General features: G+C 40.9%; 1 protein-coding gene and 1 long non-coding RNA gene across 2 annotated transcripts; one reads left to right on the top strand and one right to left on the bottom strand.

The window, feature by feature from the left end:
* Positions 1-2,188: 2,188 nt before the first annotated feature.
* Positions 2,189-15,882, top strand: LOC145863003 (uncharacterized). The gene is made up of 2 exons (XM_082968065.1): positions 2,189-2,731; positions 12,551-15,882. The coding sequence occupies exons 1-2, from the start codon at positions 2,431-2,433 to the stop codon at positions 13,762-13,764; spliced, it is 1,515 nt and encodes a 504-aa protein (XP_082824191.1). The 5' UTR covers positions 2,189-2,430; the 3' UTR covers positions 13,765-15,882.
* Positions 15,883-16,432: 550 nt separating this feature from the next.
* On the bottom strand, positions 16,433-23,814 carry LOC106588947 (uncharacterized). The gene is made up of 5 exons (XR_001324732.3): positions 23,633-23,814; positions 17,218-17,257; positions 17,019-17,106; positions 16,800-16,879; positions 16,433-16,672 (listed from the first exon to the last, which is right to left on the bottom strand). It is a non-coding gene; the product is annotated as an uncharacterized LOC106588947 (long non-coding RNA).
* Positions 23,815-25,516: the final 1,702 nt, after the last annotated feature.

The raw sequence follows: 25,516 nt of genomic DNA, 5'->3' as shown, positions 1-25,516 counted from the left end.
TCCATTGTCTGAGAGCGTTGAAAATACACTGAAAACATCCAAAATACATCCTGTATACTGTTAAAATCTACAATGCCATGTAAAAACAAGATGACATTGAGGTTAAATAAAGGGTGCTTTACCAATGTAACATATTTTGACACGTCCACTGTGGGGCTCTGCAGAGTCATAATATCCATTACAACTACAGGTCAAACAGGGAAATGGTTCACATCGTTTTTCCACCATTCATTTTTCCCATAGGGCTGTGTTTTGTTTAGGCTCACCGTGGTGTGACGTTTTGATAACCATGTAAATCTCTCTAGGACAAGGTGACTGAGGGCACACAGTGTTTTGTGATTTTATTGTAACATTTTAAAAATTGTATAACTGCCTTTGTTTTGCTGGACCCCAGGAAGAGTAGCTGCTGCCTTGGCATGAACTAATGGGGATCCATAATAAACCTCATGAAGAGTAGCGGCTGCCTTGGCAGGAATCAATGGGGATCCATAATAAACCTCAGGAAGTGTAGCTGCTGCCTTGGCAGGAACTAATGGCAGGAACTAATGGGGATCCATAATAAACCCCAGGAAGAGTAGCTGCTGCCTTGGCAGGAACAAATGGGGATCCGTAATAATCACCAGGAAGAGTAGCTGCTGCCTTGGCAGGAACTAATGGGGATCCATAATAAACCCCAGGAAGAGTAGCTGCTGCCTGGGCAGAAACTAATGGGGATCCATAATAAATACAAATACTTGTATTAATATATTTGTGTCTCTTTATTCACGGATTCAGTTTGGCCGGGTGACCAGCTGTAGGAAGAGTATTCCATTAAGTATGATGGAGGCCACTGTGTTCTTTGGGACCTTCAATGCTGCAGAAATATTTTGGTACCCTTCCCCAGATCTGTGCCTCGAACACAATCCTGTCTCAGAGCTCTATGGACAATTCCTTTGACCTCATGGCTTGGTTACCTGTGGGACATATAGAGAGGTGTGTGCCTTTCCAAATCATGTCCAATCAATTGAATTTACCACAGGTAGACTCCAATCAAGTTGTAGAAACATCTCAAGGATGATCAATGGAATCAGGATGCATCTGAGCTCAATTTCGAGTCTCATTGTAAAGGGTCTGAATACCTAAGTTAATAAATATGCAAAAATGTAAAAAATAAATAAAAAAATTAAAATTACAAATGTTTTTGGTTTGTCATTATGTGGTATTGTGTGTAGATTGATGAGGGAAAAAATCTTCCATTTTAGAATAAGGCTGTAATGTAACAAAATGTGGAAAAAGTGAAGGGGTCTGAATACATTACGAATGCACTGTATATCCCTGGTAGACTTTGTACCACTGGTAGAGTTTTCTACCGCTGGCAGAGTTTTCTACCATTGGCAGGTTTGTACACAGTCATGTGATACGTGGTATAGAAAAGTCCAATCTTAGGAGAGTACATGGGAGGCACTATACTGTGTGTCTGCAGGTGTCTATCTGGTCAAAACCACTGATACAGGAGCCCCTCCACCCTCTGGTGGGATGGATCATGTCTACAGAGAAACCTAGATTCAAATACTTCGATTTGTGTGTATTGGGTATATGTTGTGAAATTGTTAGATATTACTTGTTAGATATTACTGCACTGTCGGAGCTAGAAACACAAGCGTTTCGATACACCCGCAATAACATCTGCTAAACATGTGTATGTGACCAATAAAATGTGATTCGATTTTGATTTGAAATAAACGTCCTATTTATCAAAGGTGCTTTTGGCTGGTGTCAAAATGACTCCAAAGGATTTGAATTTGTTATAAGTCCATTTTGATGCAGAAACCCTAAACCATGATTGATATGTATTAAAAACAAGTTGATTGACAAAGTCATGAAAAATTGGAAGAATTGAATAAACCACATTTTGGCTATGATAAAAGACATGCCTCTGGGGTCAAAATGATCCATGTCAGAAGTATGGTTCAATGCAAATGTGTAGTGGGTGTAAAGTTTGTTTTAAATTCTCACTCATTAAACACGAATCAATCAACACATGCTTCTCTTTGAACGACTTAATATAATATTAACCTTTTATGAAATAAATGAAAAATAAACTTTTGGTTCCTCAACTGCGTTGCCCACTCCAGTCAGCAGATGGCGATGTGCGTCTTTTAGGTTCAGGCGATGCTGCCAGTGTGACGTATAATCTAGTGGACGGGACGCTCCTTCAACAACAACAGCTAGTCAGACACCTCGGTAGCTTTCTAGCAAACATAGCTACAACATTCACACTCTTTACACTGTTTTGGTGTATATTAGTCGCTGTGTATTAAACACACTTATGTTGTATGTACTTGTTGGCCCATTTAATTATATATTTACGTTGTTTGTCAGCTAGCTGGTTTGCTAAGTTAGCTTAGAACTGGGCTAGTCGCTAATGCTAGCTAGCTAACATCCCCGACCATGAGTTCACTAAACTACTCTCATCCTGTTAAAGAAGAGGAGGTCTGCTGGACGGAGAAAGAAACTCTAGTGGAAGAGGAGGTTGTTTCAATACAAAAACAAGTAGAGGGTGAGGCTGTTACCGTGAAAGAAGAGAAAGACGTTACAGTTAAAGAAGAGGAAGACGCGTTCAGAGTGAAAGAGGAAGAGGATGTTACAGTAAAAGAAGAGGATGATGCTGTTTTTGGAGTGAAAAAGGAGGAGGGGGAGATGGCTGTCACATTGGAGGAAGAAGAGGAGGTTGGAGATCTGTTTAACACCAGTAAGTACCGTCTCTGCAGTCGTTGAACCAATATGCAGTAATGGGGTTTTACACTTTAATGTTGTTCTGTAGGAATGGCTGAAGCTACACTGTAACGTGTAGAACATCAAGAGTGGACCATCAACAAAACGTTAACAATTGATCAAATGCATCCAATAACAATGCCTGAAATACTGTAGTCCTCAATATCTCCTATTAGATTAGCCCAATATGTTCTCTTAAAGGGGCAATCAGCAGTTGTTACATCCATTTTGGGACTTATACATTAATGATATGTACCCATTGTTTCTTGAAGAATTCACTTATAAATGCCTCATGAGCTTAGTTCAACTGTCGTACCACATCAGAACCCAAAATATAAGCTTTTTATTTTACTCCAATGTTTGTCAGTAAATATAAACAAACACTGTATATCCTCAAACCATGGTTAAAACTAGAATGTTGATATCATGGATGGTTGCATTTCTCCAGCCCCATCCCTCAGCTTTTTACTGAAACAGGCAGGGAGTACGCTTTGTTATTGTTTTTACTGCTGATTTCTGCCCCCGTTACTCCTCAAGGTCCAAGGACTGTATGTTATTTTCAGAGGTAGACTGGCTCTGGCAACTAAAATAGTCAAATATTCCATCTGAATGTGAATCGATTCTCAATTGCGATACGTTTCTAGAAACATAAATCGCTGTACTTTCATGTCACATCAAAATCATTTCACATAATACTTTCATATCACATCAAAATCATTTCAAATAATACTTAAATACCGCATCAAAATAGGTAACCAGTCGCAGATGCCCCAAACTTTAAACCAAATTGGTTTCTTGTCATTTCTCCTTCCTTCAGGCTTCTTTTTCTTCTTTGGACTTTATATGGCGGTTGGCAACCAACTTTAAGGTGCGTTACCACCATCAACTGGACTGGAGTGTGGACTTCAGTTCATCTTTCAATCACCCACGTGGGTATATACCAAGACAGTCGTGAAGAGGGCACAACAAAACCTTTTCCCCCTCAGGAAACTGAAAAGATTTGGCATGGGTCCCCAGATCCTCAAAAGGTAATACAGCTGCACCATCGAGAGCATCCTGACCGGTTGCATCACAGCCTGGTATGGCAACTGCTCGGCATCTGACTGTAAGGTGCAACAGAGGGTAGTGTGAACGGCCCAGTACATCACTGTGGCCAAGCTTCCTGACATCCAGGACCTATATACTAGGCGGTGTCAGAGGAAAGCCCACATAATTGTCAGAGACTCCAGTCACCCAAGTCATAGACTGTTTTCTCTGCTACCGCACGGCAAGCAGTACCGGAGCGCCGAGTCTAGGGCCAAAAACCTCCTCAACAGCTTTTACCCCCAAGCCATAAGACTGCTGAACAATTCATAAAAATGCCACCAGACAATTTATATTGACCTCCCACCCCCCTCCCTTTTGTGCACTGCTGCTACTCGCTGCTTGTTTGATCCCTATGCATAGTCACTACGCCCCCACCTTCATGTACAGATTACCTCAACTAGCCTGTACCCCTGCACACTGACTCGGTACCGGTGGCCCCTGTATATAGCCTCGTTATTGTTATTCTCATTGTGTTACTTTTTATTGTTACTTTTTATTTTAGTCTACTTGGTAAATATTTTCTTCTTCTTGAACTGCACTGTTGGTTAAGGGCTTGTAAGTAAAGCATTTCACAGAAAAGTCTAAGTTGGTGTCTTGACGGATTTGTAAAAAAACGGTTTGTCATAAAACACTATATATATATATATATATATATAATGCTCAAAAAAATAAAGGGAACACTTAAACAACACATCGTAGATCTGAATGAAAGAAATAATCTTATTAAATACTTTTTTCTTTACATAGTTGAATGTGCTGACAACAAAATCACACAAAAATAATCAATGGAAATCCAATTTATCAACCCATGGAGGTCTGGATTTGGAGTCACACTCAAAATTAAAGTGGAAAACCACACTACAGGCTGATCCAACTTTGATGTAATGTCCTTAAAACAAGTCAAAATGAGGCTCAGTAGTGTGTGTGGCCTCCACGTGCCTGTATGACCTTCCTACAACGCCTGGGCATGCTCCTGATGAGGTGGCGGATGGTCTCCTGAAGGATCTCCTCCCAGACCTGGACTAAAGCATCCGCCAACTCCTGGACAGTCTGTGGTGCAACGTGGCGTTGGTGGATGGAGCGAGACATGATGTCCCAGATGTGCTCAATTGGATTCAGGTCTGGGGAACGGGCGGGCCAGTCCATAGCATCAATGCCTTCCTCTTGCAGGAACCGCTGACACACTCCAGCCACATGAGGTCTAGCATTGTCTTGCATTAGGAGGAACCCAGGGCCAACCGCACCAGCATATGGTCTCACAAGGGGTCTGAGGATCTCATCTCGGTACCTAATGGCAGTCAGGCTACCTCTGGCGAGCACATGGAGGGCTGTGCGGCCCCCCAAAGAAATGCCACCCCACACCATGACTGACCCACCGCCAAACCGGTCATGCTGGAGGATGTTGCAGGCAGCAGAACGTTCTCCACGGCGTCTCCAGACTCTGTCACGTCTGTCACGTGCTCAGTGTGAACCTGCTTTCATCTGTGAAGAGCACAGGGCGCCAGTGGCGAATTTGACAATCTTGGTGTTCTCTGGCAAATGCCAAACGTCCTGCACGGTGTTGGGCTGTAAGCACAACCCCCACCTGTGGACGTCGGGCCCTCATACCACCCTCATGGAGTCTGTTTCTGACCGTTTGAGCAGACACATGCACATTTGTGGCCTGCTGGAGGTCATTTTGCAGGGCTCTGGCAGTGCTTCTCCTGTTCCTCCTTGCACAAAGGCAGAGGTAGCGGTCCTGCTGCTGGGTTGTTGCCCTCCTACGGCCTCCTCCACGTCTCCTGATGTACTGGCCTGTCTCCTGGTAGCGCCTCCATGCTCTGGACACTACGCTGACAGACACAGCAAACCTTTTTGCCATAGCTCGCATTGATGTGCCATCCTGGATGAGCTGCACTACCTGAGCCACTTGTGTGGGTTGTAGACTCCGTCTCATGCTACCACTAGAGTGAAAGCACTGCCAGCATTCAAAAGTGACCAAAACATCAGCCAGGAAGCATAGGAACTGAGAAGTGGTCTGTGGTCCCCACCTGCAGAACCACTCCTTTATTGGGGGTGTCTTGCTAATTGCCTATAATTTCCACCTGTTGTCTATTCCATTTGCACAACAGCATGTGAACTTTATTGTCAATCAGTGTTGCTTCCTAAGTGGACAGTTTGATTTCACAGAAGTGTGATTGACTTGGAGTTACATTGTGTTGTTTAAGTGTTCCCTTTATTTTTTTGAGCAGTGTATATTTTTTATGTTGCTGACACCCCTCCCCAGAGGTGTCTCATTATTGGGATTCATTGCTGATTCCTACCTGTAGCTCACTATGAGGTGTCTAGTGATACAGGTTAAGGGCCCTGTTGGAGATTGGTGGTTGGTAGCGGAGTCGAGGGAACAAGCAGGGTTGGACATGGCCATGTTAGTATCCCACACACAGTCTCTGTGGTTCATATGAACCCCATTCCTGGGAATTAGATTTGATTACAAATCGCCCCTGTCTGTCCCATTCCCAGCTAGGTTACGAGGCGCTTTGTCACCAGTACCTATGACTGGTTGATAGGGGAAACCTCCATGCTTATTATAGAAAAAGTAATTAGGGGAAAACTATTTAGAAAATAAAATAACAAACCTGTTTGAAAAATGAAAACTATTCCAAAACTATCTTTGACTCTAAAACTAAAATAGCCTAAAATAATAACCAGCATGAATTATGTTCAGTTTGAATAATTTATATCTTTGGCAAAAATAGACTTTGTTTTCAAATATTTTTTATGTGGTTTTAAAGCTTCTGAATCTGGTGGCTCGTAAATGCTGCCATGGGATGGCAATGTTTCAAATAGACCTAGCTTGTGTATCACTATCACTAGCTATCACCAGAAATACTTTAAGAAATGAGGATATTGGAAACTCCTTTCGATTTGTATTAACAGCTTAAAGAAAATAACATTGGCATGAATTACCCTCTGTGAACAAGAAGCACAACATTACAAATATTTTCAGAGATGTGAGATAATTAACTTGTTCTCTGTAATATTGTATAGCTTTGCAATCGTAACATTATGTACTTTCGAGGAAAATAGGCATGTTTCTCGACTCATACCCTGACTTTAAAAAGGGATTTTCGTGAGAATTAGCTTAGGAACTGCGTGTCACAGCATGACAATGTGAACGCGATTGGTTGACAGTCTCCTGGATGGGTGTTATATACGCTTTGACATTTTCTGGGATAGTTTTTATTTGAAAACGTTTTTGTTTACTTGCCTGCCTATTGAATTTGGAATGCACTGTACTGTTCATCTCTGAAACTCACTGAGATAATTCCTTTGATACAGCAGTAGCAATACACGGATATAACATCTACAGAAACAGGAATGCTTATGGGGAAGCTGTTGCTGTACACAGTGCATTCCGAAAGTATTCAGACCCCTTGACTTTTTCCACATTTTGTTACATTAAAGCCTTATTCTAAAATTGATTAAAATCTTTTTTCCCCCTTTCATTTAGATAATTTATTTGGCACGCCTGCATTTGGGGAGTTCCTCCCAGCCTTCTCTGCAGATCCTCTCTAGCTCTGTCAGGTTGGATGGGGAACATCACTGTAAAGCTATTTTCAGGTCTCTCCAGAGATGTTAGATCGGGCTCAAGTCCGGGCTCTGGCTGGGCCACTCAAGGACATTCAGAGACTTGTCCCGAAGCCACTCCTGCGTTGTCTTGGCTGTGTGCTTAAGGTCGTTGTCCTGTTGGATGGTGAACCTTTGTCCCAGTCTGAGGACCTGAGCACTCTGGAGCAGGTCTTTCATCAAGGATCTCTCTGCACTTTGCTCTGTTAATATTTCCCTGGATCCTGACTAGTCTCCCAGTCCCTGCTGCTGAAAAACATCACCACAGCATGATGCTGCCACCACCATGCTTCACCGTAGGAATGGTGCCAGGTTACCTCCAGACTTGACTCTTGGCATTCAGGCCAGAGTTCAATCTTGGTTTCATCAGACCAGAGAGTCTTGTTTCTCATGGTCTGAGAGTCTTTAGCCTCTCTAGGGTAGGGGGCAGTATTTTCACATCCGGATAAAAAAAACATACCCGATTTAATCTGGTTATTACTACTGCCCAGAAACTAGAATATGCATATAATTGTTTGATTTGGATAGAAAACACCCTAAAGTTTCTAAAACTGTTTGAATGGTGTCTGTGAGTATAACAGAACTCATATGGCAGGCCAAAACCTGAGAAGATTCTGTACAGGAAGTGCCCTCTCTGACCATTTCTTGGCCTTCTATACTCTCTTTATCGAAAACAGAGGATCTCTGCTGTAACGTGACACTTTCTAAGGCTCCCATAGGCTCTCAGAAGGCGCCAGAACGTTGAATGATGACTTTGCAGCCCCTGCCTGAAAAACAGTAGCGCATTTGGATAGTGGTCGATCTGAGAACAATGAGACGGGCGTGCGCGTGCACATGAAGAGGCCATTTGACATTTTCAGTCTTTGAACGAAAAAGACGTCTCCCGGTCGGAATATTATCGCTATTTTACGAGAAAAATCGCATAAAAATTGATTTTAAACAGCGTTTGACATGCTTCGAAGTACGGTAATGGAATATTTTGACATTCTTTGTCACGATACGCGTCCGCGCGTCACCGTTCGGATACTGTATTGAACGCAAGAACAAAACAGAGGTTATTTGAACATAACTATGGATTATTTTGAACCAAAACAACATTTGTGGATGAAGTAGAAGTCCTGGGAGTGCATTCTGACGAAGAACAGCAAAGATAATCCAATTGTTCTTATAGTAAATCTGAGTTTGGTGAGTGTCAAAATAGCTAGCCCGTGATGGCGAGCTATCTACTCAGAATATTGCAAAATGTGCTTTTGCCGAAAAGCTATTTTAAAATCTGACACAGCGATTGCATAAAGGAGTTCTGTATCTATAATTCTTAAAATAATTGTTATGTTTTTTGTGAACGTTTATCGTGAGTAATTTAGTAAATTCACCGGAAGTTTTCGGTGGGTATGCTAGTTCAGAACGTCACATGCTAATGTAAAAAGTTGTTTTTTGATATAAATATGAACTTGATTGAACAAAACATGCATGTATTGTATAACATAATGTCCTAGGAGTGTCATCTGATGAAGATAATCAAAGGTTAGTGCTGCATTTAGCTGTGGTTTTGGTTTTTGTGACATTATATGCGAGCTTGAAAAATGGGTGTGTGATTATTTCTGGCTGGGTACTCTCCTGACATAATCTAATGTTTTGCTTTCGTTGTAAAGCCTTTTTGAAATCGGACAATGTGGTTAGATTAACGAGAGTCTTGTCTTTAAAATGGTGTAAAATAGTCATATGTTTGAGAAATTGAAGTAATAGCATTTCTAAGGTATTTGAATATCGCGCCACTCGATTCCACTGGCTGTTGACTAGGTGGGACGATTTCGTCCCACATACCCTAGAGAGGTTAGGTGCATTTTGGCAAACTCCAAGCAGGCTGTCATATGCTTTATACTGAGGAGTGGCTTCCATCTGGCCACTCTACCATAGAGGCCTGATTGGTGGAGTGCTGCAGAGATGGTTGTCCTTCTGGAAGGTTCTCCTATCTCCACAGATGTGCTTTGGAGCACTTAGTTGTTCTAAACTTCTTCCATTTAAGAATGATGGAGGCCACTGTGTTCTTGGGGACCTTCAATGCTGCAGACATTTTTGGTACCCTTCCCCGGATCAGTGCCTCGACACAATCCTGTCTTAGAGCTCCACGGACAATTCCTTCGACCTCATGGCATGGTTTTTGCTCTGACAACTGTGGGACCTTATATCATCAGGTGTGTGCCTTCCAAATCATGTCCAATCAATTGAATTTACCACAGGTGGACTCCAATCAAGCTGTAGAAACATCTCAAGGATGATTAATGGAAACAGGATGCACCTGAAAGCAATTTTGAGTCTCATAGCAAAGGGTCTAAATACTTATGTAAATAAGGTATTTCTGTTTTCACATTTTCTTTATGGCTGAAAACTTTCTGAATGCACTGTATGTTTTATAATTAAAAAATGTAACGTTTATTTAACTAGGCAAGCCAGTTAAGAACAAATTATTATTTACAATGACGGCCTATAACGGCCAAACCCAGACGACGCTGGGCCAATTGTGCACCGCCCTATGGGACTCCCAATCACGGCCGGTTGTGATACAGCCTGGATTCGAACCAGGGTGTCTGTAGTTACGCCTCAAGCACTGAGATGCAGTGTCTTAGACCGCTGCACCACTCAGGAACCCCAAAATCATGTTAAAGTGCTGTCCCCACCTAAAATATATCTAGGTCAACCAAGAGTCATCTGTTCTTTTTACCAATCGATTGAAAAATACACGTTATTATATTTCAACCAATTTATAGACACATCCCATGTGTTTTAATAAAATGAACTATATGTACTGAACTTGTCTGATGCTTTAAGCATGCGCAAGTAACTAAGACACACAAATGACTTGAGGGAGCCAGTCATCAATATAACCTAACCAGAAGGGAAAAAACCTCTTCCCGACTTTGTTTACTTGCTGTTTGAGGTGAAGAAACATTTGCTTTGAGAAGCTCCACAACTCATTAGTGGTGCTGCATTAAGACAATCAGAAATACTATCAGACATCCCCAAATGGGCACATTTATAGGCCTACATTTGTGTGCAGGACAGGTAGACTAGTCCTACTTCTATATGTGTAATCAGGTGTGTGTCCTTACTCAACATTGACAGGAGTGTTTCAAACAAAGGACAATGAATAAATTGACAAAACTGACGCATCTTGCGGGGTCAGGTCTGGGTGGTCTGCCTGGGGCCATTTCATTTAGTATCCGTTTGGGTCGGCATGGGGAATGATTGTATTTCCCCATAGTATGTTGTACCAAAGTTGACCGACTGAAAGGGAGCGTGACTTTATGACAGTAATTACTGTTCCCTGAAGGAGGGAAACGAGGTAGAACACCTGTTTGGCCCCGCCCCTTCCTGGGTCGGTGAAGAGCGATATTAAATTGAATATGACCAAAGGCTCGTATTTCTGTGTTTATTATAATTAAATCTATGATTTGATAGAGCAGTCTGACTGAGCTGTGACTGAGTGGTGGTAGGCAGCAGCAGTTATATTGAGCATTCAAACATTCATTCAAACAGCACTTTCCTGCGTTTGCCAGCAGCTCTTCGCTGTGCTTGAAGCATTGCGCTGTTTATGACTTCAAGCCTATCAACTCCCAAGATTAGGCTGGCAATACTATAGTGCCTATAAGAACATCCAATAGTCAAAGGTATATAAAATACATGTGGTATAGACAGAAATAGTCCTATAATTCCTATAATAACTTCAACCTAAAACATCTTACCTGGGAATATTGAAGACTCATGTTAAAAGGAACCACCAGCTTTCATATGTTCTGAGCAAGGAACTTAAACGTTAGCTTTTTTACATGGCACATATTGCACTTTTACTTTCTTCTCCAACACTTTGTTTTTGCATTATTTAAACGAAATGGAACATGTTTCATTATTTATTAGAGACTAAATTGATTTTATTGATGTATTATATTAAGTTAAAATAAATGTTCATTCAGTTTTGTTGTAATTGTCATTATTACAAATATATATATATATATATATATATATATATATATATAAAAAATCGTCCGATTTAATCAGTATCGGTGTTTTTTTGGTCCTCCAATAATCGGTATCGGTGTTGAACTATGTTCAACGGTCGACCTCTACTATGTTATTGTTTGTTAAACACTAAGTGTACAAACCCTCGTTGTCAGGCTGATAGAAAAGCTAGCCAAAGAGCATTTTACTGGTTGAAGTGTTTTTTAAGTATAAAGCAGTTGATTTTAGACAATAACACAAACATATTAAGCGGGAGATTCAAGCCAGCCTTAAAATTATAATCCAAAAGTAATGTGAAATGCACTCATAAGCAACCTGGAAATGGAGGCTGTTTTTGCTGTCAGCCTATAAGAACTCCCCTGAGTTTTCCCCCACGGTGGTGAATTAGTGAATAGCGACACAGAGCTTAATGTGAGTTTCCTTGAGTAGCACTCCTGGTCTTGCGCTGTAATATTCAGAATACATTGTGAAAAATTCAAATCTTCGCTCACCATTTTTTTGCTCCAGGCAGATATACTACATCCATAACTAGTGGTTTCCTCATTACCAGATATACTACATCCATAACTAGTGGTTTCCTCATTACCAGATATACTACATCCATAACTAGTGGTTTCCTCATTACCAGATATACTACATCCATAACTAGTGGTTTCCTCATTACCAGATATACTACATCCATAACTAGTGGTTTCCTCATTACCAGATATACTACATCCATAACTAGTGGTTTCCTCATAAGCAGGGAGGTGTTTCTTCAATCAAATTGTGTGCGCATTGACCTCGTGTCGCAATTTTAGCAAACACAGAAAAGGGGCCTATATTGGATACCAAAAGTCGTCTGGCACACTGCTTAGGATTTCAACAACTCTAATAACTTATTTCTAGTTACCACTAATGTGGAAACGAGACAAAATATGACTATTGTCGCTAACTTGACTGTCTTAATTGTCAAATAATTTAACAGACGTCAATTGTTGTACAACTTCATGGGTATGATCTGGGCATCACCTTTTACCTCAAATAAACAGTGGATTTCTGCTGTTGTGGGCCTTTAACCGTCTGTCTGACATTGTTCACACAGGAGAGAGACGGGACTATGGGGATCCTCAACAACATCATGATGCTGACGAGGCAGAGAAAAGTCTCTCCAGATCAGAACTCCTCAAGAAACACCAGCGAGTACACACAGGAGAGAAATCTTACTGCTGCTCTGACTGTGGGAAAAGATTCAACTCATCACTAGTCCTTAAAATACATCAAATAATTCACACTGGGGAGAAATCTTATGGCTGTGATCAATGTGGGAAGAGTTTTATTCGGCTACAAACTCTGAAATCACACCAAAGAATACACACTGGAGAGAAACCTTATGGCTGTAATCAATGTGGGAAGAGTTTTACTCAGCTCAACAGCCTGATAGTACACAAGCGGACACACACAGGAGAGAAACCTTATGGCTGTAATCAATGTGGGAAAAGTTTTACGACATCTAGCTATCTAACTATACACAAGAGAACACACACAGGAGAGAAACCATATAGCTGTAATCAATGTGGGAAGAGTTTTACTCAGCTTAACAGCCTGATAGTACACCAGCGGACACACACAGGAGAGAAACCTTATGGCTGTAATCAATGTGTAAAGAGTTTTAGTACGTTTGGCTGTCTGACTGCGCACCAGAGGGGGCACACAGGAGAGAAACCTTATAGCTGTGATCAATGTGAGAAGTGTTTTGGTACATCTGGCTGTCTGACAACACACCAGAGAACACACACAGGAGAAAAACCATATAGCTGTGATCAATGTGGGAAGAGTTTTACTAGGCCAGACAGCCTGATATTACACCAGCGGACACACACAGGAGAGAAACCTTATAGCTGTGATCAATGTGAGAAGAGTTTTACTACATCTAGCCAGCTGACTTTACACCAGAGAACACACACAGGAGAGAAATCTTATAGCTGTGATCAATGTGGGAAGAGTTTTACTACATCTAGCCAGCTGACTTTACACCAGCGGACACACACAGGACAGAATCCTTATAGCTGTACTCAATGTGGGAAGAGTTTTTCTACATCTAGCTATCTAACAATACACCAGAGAACACACACAGGAGAGAAACCATATAGCTGTAGTCAATGTGGGAGGAGTTTTACTTGGCTAAACAGCATGGTATCACACCAGAGAACACACACAGGAGAGAAACCTCATAGCTGTAATCAGTGTGGGAAGAGATACTCTGATAAAAGATCTCTGATCAAACATCAGAAAATACATGAAGGAGTTGTTTCATGATATCAGTGAAATGATGTCACAATGTAGAATGTTTTAACATTGTAGTAGGAGTATTTTAATGAATATCACAATGTAGAACCTAAATTTAACAAAAGTGACTAACACAAAAAGAGCTGTGTTACAACATACCATGTTGGTGACCCACTTGAATGAAAATGTAACACTTCAAATGTAGCTAGCTGTTTTCTAAAAATTGTCCTCTAACCAGGGATGTACACATTATTCCCAGATTCCATGTGGTTTTTGAGCTGTTAGTTTTAACAGGACGTGCAACCTCATCTCCCTCTTCGCTCACAAATGATTTCAACATGATATCGATGAGTGATGACAAATAAGTGTTGTGTTCCTTTGTTTAGCTACCCCTAAATTTAAATGCATCACTCCAAAATGTAGCTGACTGTCTTCTGCAGGTTGTCCTCTAACCAGTGAGGTAAAATATATCTCCCATTTCCATGTGTTTTGTTTAGTCGTGTTAGTTTCAACAGCACATACAACCTGATTTCCCCCCTAATTGATATCAGTGATTTATTGCTACTTGTCAAAACAACAGTGTTTCTGGTGCTTGTGCAGTTTATAAGGAGCTTGTTTAAAAAATACAAGTAATATGATTATTGTGGTAGATGTTTGTGTATATAGTACATTTTATGTTTAGATTTGGACATGTTAAAACTGTGTTTTGACATTGGGGCTATCCCACCTTGCAAAATGTAATTGAAAAGACGACGATGCAACCAAATATTTCATATTTACATTTCATGTAACATTTAGTAATGATATTTATTTATTCAACCAACTGACAATTTTTTGGTACAATTATATTGACATTGTTACCCTGCTTTTAGAATATAAGGATTCATTCTCAGATGTGCCAACCCAAATGTACTAGAGCATGACATTGGGGACTGGGCCCCGATCCAACAACATGCCTATCTTGTGAACCCTGAGAAGAGAGAGAAGCTCTGCAGTGAGGTGGAAAGTTACTACGGATATTGCAGGAGTTTCCTCTTGAAATTAGACATGTCCGTGGTAAGGACAACTTGGTTGCTGATTGTCTCAAGGGTGGGCAGTCAAAAAGTTTTGTGTTTTGCATTTAGCCAGTGCTTTGCCGTTTATTTTGACTGCACGTTTTTCCTGTATTGGAGATTAGTTTTGTTTGGGCTCATTCCAAGGGGACGAGAGTTCTAGAAGCTAGTGAGTTTTACAAGTTTTTTTTCTTGTTTTTAATTGTTGACAGCCAGTAGACACCATGTTTATATTGGTGAAGCTTTGTAGATGATTATGTGAAATGGAAGTTGTTTTCTGTTGGTGGTGAGCATTCTATTAAGGTGTTCGTTTTTCCATTTATTTTTTGAGGCTGGAGTTTAGCACGTCTAGCTCGTTATAGCACGTAGGACGCACTGATTGGTGTCACCTCTTTAGTCAGTATGTGTTACACCTGTGCTGGCTTGTCCATCTCGTTAGTGGGAAGGTGTTTCACCTGAGCTGGTCCAGGTTCTATTTAAGAGTGTCTGGCCCAGTGCTCCAGTTGTCTTGATACATGTGGGGAGTCAACACCTTTAGTTGCTCCACCTTTTTGGTTTGCTTCCTGTCTTTAAGTTTGGTGTGGGTTTTTCTTTTGTTTGCCTCTTCTTGGGCAGATTTAGTGGGTCTCATGATGGGTGTCTTTTAGGTCCCAGTTGTTGTTACTAGTCAACTTTCAGTGGACACAGAGCAAAATTGCAACATGTTATAATACTTTTATTGCATCAGAATAAAGGGTTCTTGTGTCTGTGTTCTGAGGATGGGCCTCTGGGAGAAAACACTGACAGGAGATTTACAATGTCTTTTGGGTGATAAAACCTAAAGAGACTGCATTCCAGAGCATGAGTTAATGTTTCTGTTCTATATGGTACCAGGGAGAGATGACCCTGGTCTCTACACAAAGAGTACTGTTTTTACAGCAGATACTGTCTGCATCTTTCACACAAATCTTAACCTTGTGACCTGTTCTATACATCTGTTGTTTGTCATGTATCTTGGGGTGATTCGTCGACCAGCCATCATTATCATAGAGCACTCAATGTGTGTGTTGTATTGATCTGCTCCCTTTTTAAGTGAATAAAGATTTAGTTTAAGAGTAACTCTGTCTCATTTGATTTGAAAGAAAATGACGACCGGGGTAAATCGTCTGTATGAGAGGAGTTGCTAGATTTATTGAATAAACTTTTCTCCATAAAGTTAGTGAGCCAAGGTGACTTTTATCAATATACACTCTAAAAAGTAAAGGATCCTGTGGGGGAACCCCTTATCATGGTTCCTCAAAGAACCTTTTGGGGTTAATTTTTTTAACTCCCTGTCCACCCTCCCTCCATTATAAAAACAACAATATTGACTTAAATCATTCATTATTTAGTGGCACCACAAATGTGAATTAATATTTACAAAACCATTTACCAAACAAAACACATTACAAAATTGCAACATTTCTGCAGACATGTCAGACCATAATAAATAATACATTTACTTTGTATAGTGTTTTTCATGACATTAAAAATTAAAAGTACAATAAAACATTAAAAATGAATCATAGGTAAACTAACAATATTGTAGACTTGATGCTAAATACAGATTTTTTTCAGCTTTAGTGTGTATATCGTATCCACTTAGTTATGTTAGGAAGTTTGCCGTCTTTATGACCGGCCCTGGTAACTTCACCCCAACTTCTCTTATCCCCAGAACACAGTAACTTAACAAGTGTTTTTCTGACATTTTTGGAAAATTAAAAATACAGCCGTAGTAGAGCCCCAAGTCCCATGGAGACGTCCTCGAGGGTGTGGATGTTCTCCCCATCAAAGGCCAGCGGGATTTCACTCTCATGGTGAAATGGATTTCCACCGATGTGCAGTAAAGGAGTGAAGAGCGGTGAAATCTGTGTCAACAAAAGTAAGCAGAGATTAATACACATACAAAGAACAGAACAAATGTTCAGCTGTAGTTTTATATAAGCATGCACACCTATGTTAATGAAGAAACAGATGATTGGTGCATAGACATACCTTGTCATGGACATAAAGGCCACTCGGGTCCTCGTTGAAGAGGTAGGGCAAGAGCAGAATCGCTGCTGTGGTCTCCAGTCCTAGTAAAGTAAATCAATGATCATACTACACTTGATAATTTTATGACAAAATACATTAGAGAAAGGGAAGGAATAAGAGCAAATCCCTCTTCTGTATTGTCCTTCAGGGACTGTCAAAATAGCAGGATGATGTCCTCACCCCTGCCTCGCCTCTCTACCTCTGATAGTCCTTGAATTCTCTTTGTGTCCATATCCATTCCATGGACTTTGTTCATTTCTGACTAGATCTGAAAAGATCATTGGCACACATTTGTACACTAATAGATTTCAGTTTATATTGACTGCTATGTAGGTTAAATGTACAGTTCAAATGCAGATGTCCTACAACATATCTGTACCTTCTTCTTGATCCCAATTGCATTGTGTCCATGTTCTGTCCTATACGAATTTCAAAGGAAGAGAAAATGTGTCAAAGAATAGTCTTACAAGCAATATATATATTATAAATATTGAAAGATAAATGGCATCGACATACAATTGAATGTAAAATAGAAGAACATATTGGAGAAAGCACTAGCCAATACAGTACTGCCATACAGTAACAGTACTGCCATACAGGCCTAATATCACATTTCAAGATATCTTTGTACACAAATTGTTCAACATTTTATCAAACTTTAACCAAAACTTTGCTGCGTGGCAATACTGTGTTTGGATTCTGAAGGGCATTTATACAAAAGAGTTAGTCTAGACACTATTAATACCATTATGCATTTGAATCCCATCTACAGCTACCATCTAAGATATTAATGTCCCTCCACAAGGGGGCGGACATGTAACGTTTCCAAAATGGGACAGTATTGTACGTGTAACGTTTCCAAAATGGGATAGTATTGTCCGTGTAACGTTTCCAAAATGGGATAGTATTGTCCATGTAACGTTATGCCCCCTTGTGAGTTAATAGTATTGCATGCTGTAGCAGGCTATATAAAGAGGAAGACCTCCATTGACGATTCAGTTCGTTGTAACATCTCGTCTGGACAGGTCACTGTCCTTAGTTAGTTAGTTAGTTAACAAAGCTAACGTTAGCTAGTTCATTATCATAAAAGTGAGAACTGCTCTAGATTGGAAACCTACGTTAATGAGTGTAAAGCCATGTTGGCTTTATGGAAACGATATACAATATATGGGAAAGAATATAGTTCAGGAAATAATACAAACCTAGTTCTGCCTAGTTAGGACATAACGTTAGCTAGCTAGCTAACGGTGCTGTACTGTAGCTCATACAACGCCAACGGTCAAACCCGGCTTTCTAATATTTACCATCGTTTTCAGTTGTAATTCCTGGAAGAAGTCCAGCAACAACGGAGGTTCCTCGATGAACCCACCTTCTAACAAGTTCTTTGAAGAACCTTTTGGGGCTGTTTTTCATTGACCAAGAACCCTACGGTTCTTAGGGGATCTGAGAACAACTCCAGTTGAACCCTTCATTTTTAGAGTGTAGTCGGCTCTATTTACTCTCAGATTCAAACATGATGATTAGCATCAACGATCAAGTCAGCTGCTGCTGCTCCAATACAGTATGAGGTGAGACGGTGAACTGATGTTGAACTGGGCAGTCAGCTGCTGCTGCTCCAATACAGTATGAGGTGAGACGGTGAAATGATGTTGGTCCCGTGTGGCTCGCTTGGTAGAACATGGCACTTGCAATGCCAGGGTTGTGGGTTCGATTCCCATGGGGGACCAGTATGAAAAATGTGTGCACTCACTACTGTAAGTCGCTCTGGATAAGAGCATCTGCTAAATGACTAAAACGTAATGTTGAACTGGACAGTCAGCTGCTGCTCCAATACAGTATGAGGTGAGACGGTGAACTGATGTCTAACTGGGCAGTCATTCATTCTGTACTATGAGTCTGGTCTATCATTGTTGCTATTGAAAAAGCCCTATTGCACATTGTGGTGGAAATTCTAACCAATCACTTTTGAAGAAATGACAACAATCCAACCTTTATTTGATAAGAATTGCAATAATGTAGCTGGTCAGCCCTACACTCTGAGGTGGAAGTCTGAGAGCTCGATGATACAAGGAGTTCAGAAGCCTTATATAGTCAAACTATCTTGTGCATATAGAAAACACGTGATCATGGTATGTGATATCATCCGGACCAACCTGCCCTCTAAATACACCTCTGCCTTTTTCAACCAGGATCTCAGCGATCACTGCCTCATTGCCTGCGTCTGTAATGGGTCCGCAGTCAAACGACCACCCCTCATCACTGTCAAACGCTCCCTAAAACACTTCAGTGAGCAGGCCTTTCTAATCGACCTGACCCGGGTATCCTGGAAGGATATTGACCTCATTCCGTCAGTAGAAGATGCCTGGTTATTCTTTAAAAGTGCTTTCCTCACCATCTTAAATAAGCATGCCCCTTTCAAGAAATGTAAAACTAAGAACAGATATAGCCCATGGGTCACTCCTGCCTTGACTGCCCTTGACCAGCACAAAAACATCCTGTGGCGTACTGCATTAGCATCGAATAGCCCCCGCGATATGAAACTTTTCAGGGATGTTAGGAACCAATATACACAGGCAGTTAGGAAAGCAAAGGCTAGCTTTTTCAAACAGAAAAGTGCATCCTGTAGCTCTAACTCCAAAACGTTCTGGGACACTGTAAAGTCCATGGAGAATAAGAGCACCTCCTCCCAGCTGCCCACTGCACTGAGGCTAGGAAACACTGTCACCACCGATAAATCTATGATAATCGAGAATTTCAATAAGCATTTTTCTACAGCTGGCCCTGCTTTCCACCTGTGTACCCCAACCCCGGTCAATAGCTCTGCACCCCCCACAGCAACTTGCCCAAGCCTCCCCCACTTGTCCTTCACCCAAATCCAGATAGCTGATGTTCTGAAAGAGCTGCAAAACCTGGACCCGTACAAATCAGCTGGGCTAGATAATCTGGACCCTCTAAAATTATCCGCCGCAATTGTTGAAACTCCTATTACTAGCCTGTTCAAACTCTTTCGTATCGTCTGAGATCCTAAAGATTGGAAAGCTGCCGCGGTCATCCCCCTCTTCAAAGGGGGGGACACTAAACCCAAACTGTTACAGACCTATATCTATCCTACCCTGCCTTTCTAAATTCTTCAAAAGCCAAGTTAACAAACAGATCACCAAACATTTCGAATCCCACTGTACCTTCTCCGCTATGCAATCTGGTTTCTGAGCTGCCACGCTCAAGGTCCTAAACGATATCATAACCTCCATCGATAAAAGACAGTACTGTTCAGCCGTCTTCATCGACCTGGCCAAGGCTTTCGAATCTGTCAATCACTGCATTCTTATTGGCAGACTCAACAGCCTTAGTTTCTGTAATGACTGCCTCACCTGGTTCACCAACTACTTCTCAGATAGAGTTCAGTGTGTCAAATCGGAGGGCCTGTTGTCCGGAGACTGCTATGGGTGTGCCACAGGGTTCAATTCTTGGGCCGACTCTTTTCTCTGTATATATCAATGATGTCGATCTTGCTGCTGGTGATTCTCTGATCCACCTCTACGCAGACAACACCATTCTGTATACCTCTGGCCCTTCTTTGGACACTTAACAAACCTCCATATGAGCTTCAATACCATACAACACTCCTTCCGTGGCCTCCAACTGCTCTTAAATGCAAGTAAAACTAAATGCATGCTCTTCAACCGTTTGCTGCCCGCACCCGCCCGCCCGTCTAGCATCACTATTCTGGACGGTTCTGACTTAGAGTATGTGGACAACTACAAATACCTAGGTAGACACCTAGGTATTTGTACTTGGCTAGACTAAACTCTCCTTCCAGACTCACATTAAGCATCTCCGATCCAAAATTAAATCTAGAATCGGCTTCCTATTTCCCATCAAAGCCTCCTTCACTTATGCTGCTAAACATATCCTCGTAAAACTGGCTATCCTACCGATCCTTGACTTTGGCAATGTCATTTACAATAGCCTCCAACACTCTACTCAGCAAATTGGATGTAGTCTATCACAGTGCCATCCGTTTTGTCACCAAAGCCCCATATACTACCCACCACTACGACCTGTACGCTCTCGTTGGCTGGCCCTCGCTTCATATTCGTCGGCAAACCCACTGGCTCCAGGTCATCTGTAAGTCTTTGCTAGGTAAAGCCCCGCCTTATCTCAGCTCACTAGTCACCATAGCAGCACCAACCTGTAGCAGGTATATCTCACTGGTCATCCCCAAAGCCAACTCCTCCTTTGGCTGCCTTTCCTTCCAGTTCTGTTGCCAATGACTGGAACGAATTGCAAAAATCACTGAAGCTGGAGACATATCTCCCTCACTAACTTAAAGTATCAGCTGTCAGAGCAGCTTACCAATCAATGCACCTCTACACAGCCCATCTGTAAATAGCCCACCCAACTACCTCATCCCCATATTGTTATTTTTTGCTCCTTTGCACCCCATTATCTCTACTTGCACATCTATCACTCCAGTGTTAATTGTAAATTGTAATCATTTTGCTATTTATTGCCTTACCTCCCTAATCTTACTACATTTGCACACACTGTATATAGATTTTTCTACTGTGTTTTTGACTGTACGTTTCTTTATCCCATGTGTAACTATGTGTTTGTGTCACACTGCTTTGCTTTATCTTGGCCAGGTCGCAGTTGTAAATGAGAAGTTGTTCTCAACCTGGTTAAATACAGGTGAAAAAAAACATTCTGCATTGTGACATCAAAATACAAGGCTAATATTTAAATTCTGCATTGTGACATCATTTAAAGGTGAAATAAAGATGTGTGGAGAACGAGACACAGACTAACTGTGAATTGGTCGTCTCGTTCTGTAGCAACAGCTAGTTATTCTAGTCTTCTAGTGAGGTGTCAAAACAGGAAATCACTCTAGACACAGTTCCTCTGAAGTAGATCAATGGGTCCCCCGAATTGAGGCAAGCAAGCGCCTTTGGCCTGTCTGTCGAGAGAATGTGTGGTTGCAGACCCACACAAACATACACAAACTTCTCAACCTTAAAGAGATCCTTCAACACAGAAGTCATAAACTTAGAGGTTAACAGATTTTTTCCTCACAACATTGCACAGAGCTAAATCAGATCCAGCCTGAACTGTGTGATGTAGTAGGGAGTTGTAGTTTCCAACAGGCCAATATTCTTCATACTTTTGCAATTAACTACAATGACCATAATCCACTGCGCGCCTACTTGTCTTGTCTGTGTTTCTTTTACACCTTCGTTAAGTTGTAAAAACTCAGACGATAAGTGAAGCTCAAACCAAGTTTATTCACCCACTGAGTCACAGCTGCATAAGACCAAGACATTCACACAAGCTGCTGGTATTTAACCCTTTATGCTGAGTCTCCTCCTTACACCTCTGTTGCTAGGCAGAACTTTAGTGATATTAGTTCCTCACTTCATCTGACCTAACCTCGGCCTAAATTCCTCACTCCTCCCCACCTCACGGCTGTCCTGTTGACTTGTTCCAGACTGTGGCCCTTCTCCTCCCCACCTCACGGCTGTCCTGTTGACTTGTTCCAGACTGTGGCCCTTCTCCTCCCCACCTCACGGCTGTCATGTTGACTTGTTCCAGACTGTGGCCCTTCTCCTCCCCACCTCACGGCTGTCCTGTTGACTTGTTCCAGACTGTGGCCCTTCTCCTCCCCACCTCACGGCTGTCCTGTTGACTTGTACCAGACTGTGGCCCTTCTCCTTCCATAGGATCCCTGACGTCTAACAATAACACATTCTGACAGAATGTAAACGTTCTACATCCTCTTCTCTCAAACAGTGACATAAAAGGATATTTCATATTTTCGAAGTCAGAACCCATCACCTGCTATGTAAGAGAGACAAGACTGCACAATGGTCAATGCTATCCGGGATCCTTGGGACATCCCTACCTTAACCATTTTAAAATGTTAACTTCAACTGGCTAGGGATGCATCTCCACCTGAAAATACATGATCTACGTGATTGATAGTTGGTATTCAGCAAACATCAAGCCTTATTTACCTTAATGAACTACTAAAATAGTGATTTTTGTCCACCACACCTTCAGCAGGCTTGAAAAGCGGGATTGATCTGGTTGATCCATTTGTTTCAGTTTTCAGTAGTTGAATCCTTTGTCGTATTGCTGATTAACATTTTTTCATTTTCAAAAAAATCCACTGGGTTGGTTAAGAAGTGATACTAAACGTACATATCATGCACTATTTTGACAGCAGAAGATACTGAATTTATACTGTTTTCCATACTAAGATGGATCAAGATGTGTGTTTTTGCACATATTTATTCATTGGTTTGGAGAGAGTCTGTTGATTGGTCGGTCATTGGGTTCATTTGTCTTGCAATATGTTCAAATCAAGCTTCATTTATACAGCACATTTCAGACATGGATGCAATACAATGGCTTCGCAGAAAAAAAAAACTATGAAAATAAACTGAAATATTTACCACACTACAACATATGATAAAAAACAAGAATAATATCTGAAAGACTAATGCAGTCTAAGGTTAATGCCATTGATTAAAATATTAACAATTGGATGCAATAGCCAACCCAAAATAAGCATGTTTTACTCCATTGTTTGTTGTTACGTTCCCCATCAAAAAAAAAAAAGTCACTTAAATAGAAAAGGGAACTAACAAAGAGTCACTGACAACAACCACAACTAAACAGGTGGGGTTTTAGGAGGGGTTCTGATAGACACTACAGGGATGACAGTTCTGAAAGTTGACTAGTAACAACATTGATAACCTAAAGAAGAGGCTAACAAGATAAAAACTAAAACCAACCTTACAGACAGGAAGCAGGATCAGGAAGAAAACCAAAAGTTGGCTCAACTAAAGGTGTTACCTCTCCACATCTATCAAGACAACTGGAGCACTGGGCCAGACACTCTTAAATAGAACCTGGACCAGCTCAGGTGAAACACCTTCCCACTAACGAGATGGACAAGCCAGCACAGGTGTAACACATACTGACTAACGAGATGACACCAATCAGTGCGCCCTACGTGCTAACGAGCTACACGTGCTAACGAGCTACACGTGCTAACGAGCTACACGTGCTAACGAGCTACACGTGCTAAAGTCCAACCTCAAAAGATAAATGGAAAAACCAAAGCCTGTAACACCTTCCCCCTTAAGACAACAAATATATCCTATATTTTTGTTGGACTAGTTTGCGCACCACCAACAGAAAACAACTTCCATTTCACATTATAATCAACTACAATGCTTCACCTTCACGAATATAAACATGGTGTCTACTGGCTGTCAACAATTAAAAACAAGAAAAAACACATTTCTAAATAATAATATACAATAGTATTATTTTTTTTCACATTTTTCTTTATAGAATCCGAAAACTCACTAGCTTCTAGAACTCCACTTTATTTAACCAAGTCAGTTAAGAACAAATTCTTATTTTCAATGACGACCTAGGAACAGTGGGTCTGCCTTGTTAAGGGTCAGAACGACATATTTTAACCATATCAGCTCGGGGATTTAATCCAGCAACCTTTCAGTTACTGGCCCAACGCTCTAACCACTAGGCTACCTGAAAGTACGTTGAAATTAAGTTGTTTTCAAGTAATTTAACTACAACCGAATGAATATTGGACGTCGGGCATAGTCTTCTTTTCAAAGACAATTTGCTAGGTGGGATAGCCCCAATGTCAAAACACAGTTTTAACATGTCCAAATCAACAACCAATATGCAGAAACAATTTATGATATATTGAAAACCTAAACATAAATTGTGCAATATACACAAACATCTGCCACAATAATCATATTACTTGTATTTATTTAAACAAGCTCCTTATAAACTGCACAAGCACCAGAAACACTGTTGTTTTGGCAAGTAGCAATAAATCACTGAAATCAATTAGGGGGGAAATTAGGTTGTATGTGCTGTTGAAACTAACACAACTAAAAAAACACATGGAAATGGGAGATATCTTTTACCTCACTGGTTAGAGGACAACCTGCAGAAGACAGTCAGCTACATTTTAGAGTGATACATTTAAATTTAGGGGTCGCTAAACAAAGGAACGCAACACTTATTTGTCATCACTCATCAATATCATGTTGAAATCAATTGTGAGAGAGGAGGGAGATGAGGTTGCACGTCCTGTTAAAACTAACAGCTCAAAAACCACACGGAATCTGGGAATAATGTGAACATCACTGGTTAGAGGACAATTTGTAGGAAACAGCTAGATATATTTTGAAGTGTTGCATTTTGATTCAAGTGGGTCACCAACGTGGTAAGTGTAACACAACTCTTTTCTTGTTAATCACTTTTTGTTAAATCTCATAAATAGTAACTCTTCCATTTCAAAGCCTGGATTTTGCCCCTGAGGCTAATATCCATATCATGCTGAAATCAATAGAACAGGGGGCAAACGTTTAGGGTTCCAAATTGTGACATCATTAAAATACTCCCACTACAATGTTAAAACATTCTACATTGTGACATTAATTCATTGATATCATGAAACAACTCCATGTATTTTCTGATGTTTAATCAGAGATCTTTTATGAGAGTATCTCTTCCCACATTGATCATAGCTATAAGATTTCTCTCCTGTGTGTGTTCTTTGGTGTCTAGTCCGCATGCTAGACTTAGTAAAAAATCTTCCCACATTCATCACAGCTATACGATTTTTTTCT

The sequence above is a fragment of the Salmo salar genome, chromosome 02 (assembly GCF_965601325.2).
Source record: "Salmo salar chromosome 02, fSalSal1, whole genome shotgun sequence".
Classification (NCBI taxonomy): Eukaryota; Metazoa; Chordata; class Actinopteri; order Salmoniformes; family Salmonidae; genus Salmo; species Salmo salar.
Note: the sequence above shows the minus strand (reverse complement) of the source record. Positions and strands in the feature narration are given on the sequence as shown.

Bases quoted from the DNA above. Each gene is read 5' to 3' on its own strand.
- LOC145863003 (XM_082968065.1), top strand. From the start codon at position 2,431: ATGAGTTCACTAAACTACTCTCATCCTGTTAAAGAAGAGGAGGTCTGC. The intron at 2,732-12,550 runs GTAAGTACCGTC...TTGTTCACACAG, and splicing joins TGGAGATCTGTTTAACACCA to GAGAGAGACGGGACTATGGG.